This window comes from Eupeodes corollae, chromosome 2, assembly GCF_945859685.1.
Source record: "Eupeodes corollae chromosome 2, idEupCoro1.1, whole genome shotgun sequence".
Lineage (NCBI taxonomy): Eukaryota > Metazoa > Arthropoda > Insecta > Diptera > Syrphidae > Eupeodes > Eupeodes corollae.
The window spans coordinates 112,511,695-112,521,582 of NC_079148.1; the positions used below are offsets into that span (position 1 = coordinate 112,511,695).

General features: G+C 38.6%; 1 protein-coding gene across 1 annotated transcript; it reads right to left on the reverse strand.

Annotated features, from left to right (window-relative positions):
- Window positions 1-1,039: 1,039 nt before the first annotated feature.
- Window positions 1,040-6,388, reverse strand: LOC129945189 (uncharacterized). The gene is made up of 2 exons (XM_056054847.1): window positions 5,270-6,388; window positions 1,040-5,101 (listed from the first exon to the last, which is right to left on the reverse strand). Exons 1-2 carry the CDS (start codon window positions 6,386-6,388, stop codon window positions 1,040-1,042), a joined length of 5,181 nt encoding a protein of 1,726 aa, XP_055910822.1.
- Window positions 6,389-9,888: the final 3,500 nt, after the last annotated feature.

Consider the following 9,888-nt stretch of genomic DNA (forward strand, 5'->3'; position numbering starts at 1 on the left):
AATTCAAAGTGGTTTTTAAATAGTTTAATTGCGTTTAAGTTTGTGATGATGAAATATTTATTAATTAATTAAATCGATGTGACAAATGTGATTAATATTATTATTTGTTGTTGTGAAATTCGTAATACAAATAATAGTTTCAATTAAACCGGTCCGGTGTATAAATTGAATATTTTTTTTTTTGTTAAATTCGTGAATTGACTTCGGCGAATTATTTCGATTTTCGTTCGATAGTGATTATGATTAGTTTGTTTTGAATTATTGTGATTCGTAATAATTTTGATTAATTTTAAAATCGTTGATTTGTGTTGATTAATTTGTTTTTTAATATTAAATTATTTGTTTAGTATTTTCTTCGGAATTTTTTGCCGACGCGTTTTGACATTTTGATGTGATTTGTTTTTTATTTATTTTAAATTTCATCCAAATATGTAAATACATTTTGACAAGTTTTGTGGATTGTGTTTTTAGCTCAGTTAGACGCTGAAATATTAAATTTGTCAAAATAATAAATAAATTTTAATAATTTGATTTCTTTTATGAATTGTTTTATCATGCTTTGTCGCGATTTTATTTTGTTAAAAATTCGAAATTTTCCTGCATACTGTGATGTGGCATTGCAGTTTTTGTATTAATATGTTTCGAATTTCTTAAATTTTTGTTGTATGTGAATATTTGTTTTTGATAAATAAATGCAATTTGAACAAATTTGATGTGTTTTATTTATTGTAGAATTATGTGAATCGAATTATTTATTTGTTGTCTGCAAATTTATGTGTGATGATTTTAAGAATTTTTAAATAAATACCTATGTATGTTAATAAATGATTATGATTTTTGTTTTATTTTATTTTATTTTCATTTGATGTGGTTTTATATTATAATTTTCTGCAGGTTTTGTTAATGTACATGAAGAATAAATTGTTGAAAATTTAAATTTGTGCGTTTCATTTAATCCGAGAATGATCTGCTATGATTATAAATATGAAGTATCTGATGAAAATGTTTTGGTTTTATTTTTCGATGGATTACTTTTAATTTAAACGATGGCTGTATGTTCTGGTGATTCGTTTGACGGTAATAGACAAATTTTCGCGATCGGTCGTTTAATGTGTCCAGTTTGTGTCTTGACGGTAACTACACGTACTAGTCCGTCCGATCCTGCATGAGTACCTTCAATTCTAGCGAGATTCCAGTAGGTCGGTGGAAGTCGTTCGTCTTTTAACAAAACTAAATCTCCGATTTTTGGCATTGCTTGAATTTTCATCCATTTTGGGCGCTGTTGAAGCCTTGCCAGGTATTCGGAGTTCCATTTTCGCCAAAATCCTTCCGCCAGCGCTTGGACACGTTTCCACCGGTCGATGTGTGTTACGTTTTCGTTAGTTTCGCCTTGAGGTACTGCGTATAACGATTCGCCGACTAAGAAGTGCGCAGGAGTGAGCGCGTTTAAATCGTCAAGACTGTCGGAGAGAGGGCATAGGGGCCTCGAATTCAGACACGCTTCTATTTGTGTTAGAAGCGTCGCGAGCTCCTCAAAAGTTAACCTTTCAGTTCCGACTACTCTTTTAAGATGGTACTTGACTGATTTCACACCTGCTTCCCATAATCCACCAAAGTGTGGAGAAGCAGGAGGAATAAAGTGCCAATCGGTACCGTGATTTGCTAAGGTTTTTGCGATTTCCTTCCAGTCATGGCTTGCCTCTTTTAACATCTTGGTTAGTTCGTTATTCGCGCCAACGAAATTAGTTCCGCAATCGCTGTATATTTTCTTGCAGCTTCCTCTTCTTGCAGTAAAGCGTTTGAATGCTGCTAAAAAAGCTGATGTTGTCAGATCTGATACCACTTCCAAATGAATTGCCTTCGTGGCTAAACAGATAAATACTGCAAAGTACCCTTTTAGGATTTTTGCTCCGCGTGCTTTCCAGGATTTTATCTCGATTGGTCCGGCGTAGTCCACACCTGTATGGCTGAATGGTCGAGACATCCTAACTCTAGGAGCGGGTAAATTTGCCATTAGCTGCTGCATTTCGGATGCCTTTTGCCGGAAGCAAGAAGAACATCTATGCAGCTGATACTTGACACTTCTTCTTATTTGTCCAATCCAGTATTTTTGACGAATGTACATTATCATTTGTTGGATGCCCCCATGAAGAGTGTTCTTGTGGGCATCTCTGACAACTAAGGTTGTAAAATGATGGTTATTTTGCAACAAAATCGGATGTTGAGCATCATAAGAAAGGAGGGAGTTCTCCAAACGTCCCCCTACACGTAAGATCCCATTAACATCGATGAATGCGTTTAACGATCGTAAGGTTTTGGGAATCTTGTTTTCTAAAATTTGTTGAATCTCGTTCTTGAACATATCCTTTTGTGCTGTTTTGACGACGATCAGTAGCGCTGCTTCTAATTCTCTGGGACTTAGTGGACCTTTAATAGGCCCCAACTTCGGTTGACAGTTGATGGTAAAGCGATAACAGTAAGCGATGACTCGTACAACTTTGAGTAGACTCGAACAATTGTAAATCGCTTGCAAGAAACAGTCGTTGTGGTCTACCTGTATGGTAAGTACGTTTACAGTGCGCTTCTCTTCTTCGGTGTCGATTTCAATGGGTTGATGCGGGACCTCGAAATCCCAATATAGCCGTAAGTATTCCGGACCGGTCCACCAAACTTCTAATGACTCCAATTCAGATGGAAACACACCCCTGGACGCCAGATCGGCTGGGTTATGAAGTGTTGCGACATGTCCCCAGCAATCGATCCCCACTAATCGCTGGATTTCCGACACACGGTTGGAAACAAATGTGGTCCATTTGGCGGGAGTGGCGCGTATCCAGGCAAGTGCAATTGTAGAGTCCGTCCAAGCATACATTTTTACATCGGGAATGGCCAAAACGTCCTTTGTGTATTGCATCAACTGGGCTAAGACAACAGTACCACACAGTTCAAGACGTGGAAGAGTGATAGTTCGTTGACTTGGTGCTACTTTCGTCTTTGACAAAAGCAAATGTACATGGATGTTGTCATCGCTGTCCAGAACACGGATGTAGACTGCTGCACCATAAGCTTTCATCGATGCGTCGCAAAACCCGTGCAGTTCGATGGCCTTGTTGGTCTTGCTCATGTGGGTCCACCGCGGGATGCGAAGTCGTTCGATGATTGGAAGTTCTCGTAGAAAAGCATTCCAATCTTTTTCCAAGGCTGGTGGAATCGGTTCGTCCCAGTCACAACCGAGCTCCCACAATCGCTGCATCATGATTTTTGCGGTTATGATGCACGGCGAGATCCAACCAAGAGGATCGAAAAGTTTGGCTATAGTCGACAGCATGGATCTTTTGGTGGTAGCATCAGTTGTAGGTTGAAGATTTTGGTACGAAAAGTAGTCGTCAACAGGAAACCATTTGATGCCGAGAGTCTTAACATGGTTCGACAAATTGAACGGAAGTTCAAAGTCGAGCTCTCGATCTTGAACTGGTATGTCTTCGATGAGTTCTTTTGTGTTACTCGTCCATTTTCTCAAATTAAGCCCCGCAGATGCCAATAGTTTCCTTGCTTCGTCACGTTTCGTCCGTGCCTCTATGATTGAATCTGCTCCACTTATAAGGTCGTCGACATACATGTCCTCACGGACAACCTTCGCCCCTTCCGGAAAATTGGCTTCTTCATCATCCGCTACTCTTTTCAATATCTTGATGGCAAGATACGGCGCACTTGCTGTGCCAAAAGTAACTGTATTCATTTTGTAAATTCTTACAGGTGACGTCTTTTGCTCTCTCCACACGATCAGCTGATAGTATCGGTCTGGGAAACTAACCAAAATTTGTCTGTACATTTTTTCGATGTCGGCCGTAAATGTAACTCGGTGAGTCCGCCATTTTAGAACGAGATCTATGATGCTCGACTGCAATTTTGGACCCACAAGTAGCCGGTCGTTGAGGGATTTCCCGTCCGAAGCTTTCGCTGCTGCATCAAATACTACTCTCAGCTTCGTAGTGGAGCTAGCTTCTTTAAAAACCGCATGATGGGGCAAAAAGTAGTGAAATGGGGTTTGTAAAACCGCATCATTTACATCAATTTCCTCCATGTGATGGAGTTCTTCATACTCTTTTAAACATTTGTTATAGTCTGCACGAAGCTTCGGATTGCTCTCAAGCTTCTTTTCTAAATGCAGAAATCGTCTATAAGCGCTTTGTCGACTGGACCCCATCGCTGGACAGCCTTCACCTTTGAAGGGCAGCTTAACCTCATAACGCCCGTCAGGTAGGCGCTTTGTGTGCATCGAAAAGTGTTTGTCACATGCAATGTCATCTTCAGTCTGATGTGGCTGGAACGGCGTTTCTTCAATATCCCAAAATTTCTCAAGTTGTGAGTTCAAGTCAGCAATTTGGGCAAAACTGCGAACTTGCCGAGGAGAATCTGGTAAGACTTGTCCAAAAACAATCCATCCCAATTCGGTTTTTTGTGCGACCGGACCGATGCCATCCTCTGGACGCCTTATCTCAGGAAGGAGAATCTGAGCGCAAACGTCACTTCCGAGTAAAAGATCGATTGGTGCAGGCTCACAGAGATGGGGGTCTGCCAAGGAAAGACCTTTGAGGTGGTCCCAATTGCCGGGTGTCACTCGTTGGGTCGGGAGATGCCCAGTCAGCGACTTGAATACCAAAGCTTGTACAGCTGTCTCAAACGTCGAGTGTCGGGACGCAAAACGTACTTCGACGGAGTGTTGCGTTATGCCGCTGCTGACCAACCCTAACCCAGACACCTCGGCAATGGTACGTCGCTTTTCTAACTTCAGCAGTTGTGCGGCAGCTTCTGTGATGAAGGACGTTTCTGAGCCTGTGTCGATCAGAGCACGTAGAAGGCGTAGCTTCCCATCTGCTGCTCGCGCCTTCACAACTGCTGTCGCTAGAAGCACCTGGTGTGTTTGTCGACGATCACCATGCGACGTGTGGTAATTTAAAGTGTATCCGTTTGATTGGAGTTGTTGTCCCGTCATCGGCTGGAATTCAGGCGCGTGAGGGTTCACAGACGCCTGAAGAGTATTTGTACGGTTATTCCTCGCCTGAGCAGATGTATTCGACGTTGTTGGTTGCTGTTGTTGCTGTGGTTGTTGGTATTGTTGTTGTTGGTATTGTTGTTGTTGTGGTTGTTGTTGGTATTGTTGTTGTTGGTGCAACAGCGAATGATGCCTTTGTTGGCAAAAGAAGCAACTGCTGAAACTTAGACAATCTTGAACGATGTGCCCATAAGACAGACAATTTTCGCATACTTTTAGTCTGCGTACTGTCTCCTTTCGCCCCATGACGTCCATGTTGAGGAATTGTTGACATCTTCTCAGCGTGTGCTTGGTTTGGTTGCACAATTTACATAACAACTGCTCAACAGGAACTGTCTTCGCAATTGGTTTGACCGGCTGCTTAACGACCTGTTTAGCATGCAACACCTTTGCTTTGGCTGGCTGGAAACGAGGCCTTGGATTGACGAGTGGCTCATCTTTGTTTCTGCCTGACGCTATAGTTTCCTGCTGGCCAACAACTTCCAAAGTCCGGAAACGAGTTTCCAAAAAATCGGTAAATTCTTTGAAATTTGGTAAGTCCTTTCTATTTCCTAACCTCTCTTCCCATAGTTTTTGGCTCGTACCAGGAAGTTTTTGGTTAAGGAACCAAATGAGAACCGTATCCCACTTAGATACCGGAACGTCCATGTTTTCTAACGCCAGACAACATTCTCTTGTTGTGTAGAGAAGATCCCGAAGACCAGCAGCAGTTTCACACGGCACGGAAGGTTGGCCAAAAAGCTTCTGCATTTGGATGTGGACCAGAATGCGCTTATGGTCATACCTTTCCTTCAAAAGCTCCCAAGCCTTATCATAATTCGCTGCCTCCACTGACAAATTTTGCAAAAATCGATTTGCGTCACCAATTAGACATGATTGTAAAAAATGCAGTTTGTCAATGTCGTCTATGCTCTTATTATTGTGGACGAGAGCCTGGAACCTATCTTGAAAAGCACGCCAGGTGGTATATGAACCGTCGAATTTTGGCAGATCGATTCGAGGTAGTCGAATCCCCGTATGCGATGATGATGCAGCTGTAGAAAGGGGCGGAGCACCCGTATCTGACAAAGCCGCAATAACTGGCGAAGATTTCTCGATTGCCTCTACTAACTCTGCACGATATTCAAGGTATATATCATTTATTTGTTCATATACCACCTCTAACTCTTCCGTTTTTAAATTATCTTCCAGCATACCTGCCCCAATGATGGCTTCGTGGTAGGATTTTGACGTGGATAAATCGTCTTCCAATTTACTGAGACGACCTGTGGCATAAGATTTTACCCTACGCTCTTTTGGAGCCTTTTTAAAATTGGTAAGATCCTTTATCATTTTACTTAAAATACCTTTCTGCAGTTCACCGTATTTATAATTTTTAGTTTCAGCCATTTTAATCATTTATTTTTCTTTTAATTTAACAGAATAAAACAGTTGTTAAATGTAGACAAGTTTACGACACTTAAAAAGGCAAACTTACTGCTTTGTGTGTTACTGCTGCTGTAGCTGATTTTAAGAATGATTTTTTGGTGACTCCGCTGATGTCCTCAATGTAAAAAATTAGTTTTAAATTAGTTTTTAAGTTAAGTTTAAGTTAAATTAAGTTATTATTTAAGAAAATTTGTATAAATCACTTGATTAAACTGATTATTGTCTATGCAAATTTAATTCACGTGATTATTTTTGATCAATCGTTGATTGGATCTTTTAATTAATTTTTTGTTCGTAGAAGTTAATAGCACTCACTGCACACACTTCTTGAAAAGTTTATTGTTCAAATAATTGTTTAAAATGTATTATTCAAATAATTGTTTAATGTTCATGAAAAACGGTTCGAAAAGGACCAAATGTTATGTCTAAGTTTTTGTTATAAAAAATTAGTAAAAAAAAAAAAAAGAACAAAGAAATAAAACATCAACCACTTTGTAGAAATCAATTTTGAATTATATTTTTAGTCACAAGACAATGTATATTCGATTATACAACAATTCCATTAATTATTTGACATGTAGCTCATTTGTGGACTGTATTTGATAATTTTTAGAAGGTTTGTTTCCTTCAAATGTTGAACTGTCTTCTCTCCGTAAATTTGTTCTCATTTGTAATTGTACTTTCGTACAGTAAGAGACAAAATAAATTTTATCGTAAACGACAAATCAAAAGCATACTGCTGGTCCTTGAAACAGTTTGCACCCGTAGTCAGTATTGGAAATTATTAATTATGCTAGAGTTAAGTTAAGACATGACAATAGGCTTCAAGGCGCCAAGTGTTACTAACAAATGTTAATAATTAAGTTGTCTTTTTTATTGAAAATGTCGCTAACGATAAAATGGCGGGAAGGTCTCGACAAAAATTTAATGATCTTAATAAAGGGTCCGCTATCTAACGTTTTTAAAGTTGTAGAATGTGTTCGAACATTGAGTACGGATTTTGGAAGAAGAGAAGCATCGTCAGCTCCGTATGTTCGTTATCTTGTGAAAAAGTTGAAAAACTGGCATTGTCATCGATAAACCAAAGCGTGAAAAGACAATTTTGCCAAAAAAAATCATCTTTTCAGAAGAAGATCATTTTGATCTTGGCGCTCGCAAACATTAAAAAGCCAATACATCCAAAACGAATCACGGTTTTTTGAGGATTTTAGTCCAGAGGAATAAATGGGCCATTTTCCTTCGAAAATGATGAGGGAATGGCCGTACAGTCGTTATCGGGCCATGTTGAACGGATTTTTGTCCACAAAAATGCATACAATCTTTATTTGAATCGATAGTACGGTCTATATAATTTAATGTTTGAAGATTATTTCATGTCAATGTTGCCCTTGACTGCGCCTCAAATGGTTCATCCGCTTAGTCCAATTTTGGCATACTCTTTCCAACATTTCGGCCAGTATCTCAAAAATAATGTTTCATGTTGTCTTCAAATGCGTCAATTGAAGCGGGCTTGTCTATATAGACATGAGCACAACAAAAATCGCACTATCTAGGTGGCCAATTGACCGGCCCTGAACGTGAAATAAAATGTTTACCGAACTCGCCTCCAATTAAGTACATTCTTGCGCGTGTTGTGCGAAATGTGGCACCGTCTTGTTGAAAAAAAGTTGGATATCGTCTCACGGTATTCGCATTTTAAGTTTGAACATGGATTTTTGCCCATAACTTGTTGTAAAATTGGTCTTATTCAAAGATAGGCACAGCAATGGAAAGGGAATGATTCAAAAAAGTTGGATATCATCTCACGGTAGCTCTCACCATTAACTGTAACGGAACGATTCGCATCATCTTTAAAGAAGTACGGTCCAATGATGCCACCAGCCCATAAACCGCACCGAACTGTGACTTTTTCTGGATGCATTGGTAGGTCTTGCAATGCTTGTGGCGGATATTCACTTTGAAATCGACAATTCTGCTTATTTACGTACCCATTCAGTCAAAAATGAGCTTCGTCGCTGAATACAGAAGCGCGATGAAGTTTCATAACAGAGCACGCATTTTGCTAGTAAAATTCAAAAATTTGCAAACGTTATTCGTTTGTTAGACAATTCATGGTTAAATTATAGACCAAACTGAAGATGTTTGACAGTGATCAAGACACGAAACGGGTGTCAGCTGCTTAAACCAGTGTTGCCAAAACGATAATAGCTAAAAAATCAACCTTTATAAACGTATTAAACGTTGAGATCAGACACACTACGGATCGTTTTAGATTTAAGCTCAACCCAAAAACGGTGTATGCAAATTAATTTAAAGCTCGTAAGATTTCTGAACAAAATGTATATATAAAGAAATTATTTCTTTAAAAATTTAATGGTATTGAATTTTATAGAAAAACTGATTTTGCAGACATGAAACTAAGCATTTCCTTAAGAAAATTAAAATTTTATTGACAAATAACAATCGTAATATATAATAAAATTTGTGCATTCTTAGGTTATACAAATAACACTTAAAACCAAAAAACCTTTAGAAACTTAAAATACCCGCGCCGAAACTTCCAACTTTAAATTGAAATATATAAACATTATAAAATAACCAATATTTAGTAGCAAATGCTTTGTTTTTGACAACTGCCTTGCGCCTTCTTGATATGGATTCAACTAAATTTTGAATGATATTTGATTCTCAATTGGATTTAAGTCTACTGTCGTCTTTCCATAAGCGACGAAATGGGTCTAAACAAGCAGCAGAAAACCTACTACAAAAATGTTGATTCTGACACAGCCACAAATTATGCTGTAAGAGGAAACTATGGTTTACACCAGTGTTTTTCAACACTAAGGTGTTGCGAAGAATTTTTATAGGGGTCGCAAAAATTCTAACGAGTAATTCCAAACGGTGGAGAAAACTGAAGTTAAGCAAACCAATAAAGTTAAAAAAGGTTGTTTTTCAGAAACCAATTTCTCCCATCGTTGATCCATTTTTTCTACATTGAGAATTAAATCCGTTTTCCAAATTTCTTTCCTTATTTTTAATTTTGACAATTGATGTAAATGTCAACTTGCACATGTACGAGGTGGCAAATGGAATCAAACACTTCAAAGCCTCTAATGTTAATCCACGATATTCCAATTTCTTTTTTAACCAAAAGGTATCCAAATTGAAAGACTTAAATTCCAATCGCAGCATTCCATCGGCAGATAGATCTAGCAGACTTTCCTTGAGCTTGATTGCCAATTTTGCTTCATTTACAGCTGCATTTAAAAACGGATTAAAAACCCACTCTGGCCCAATATTCTTCGAAATCTCTTCCATTGAGAAGTAATGACACATTTCTTCTTTCAACTTTTATAACACCATTTTGATGCCAGGTATAAGTTCCTTAATATTTATTTCACATC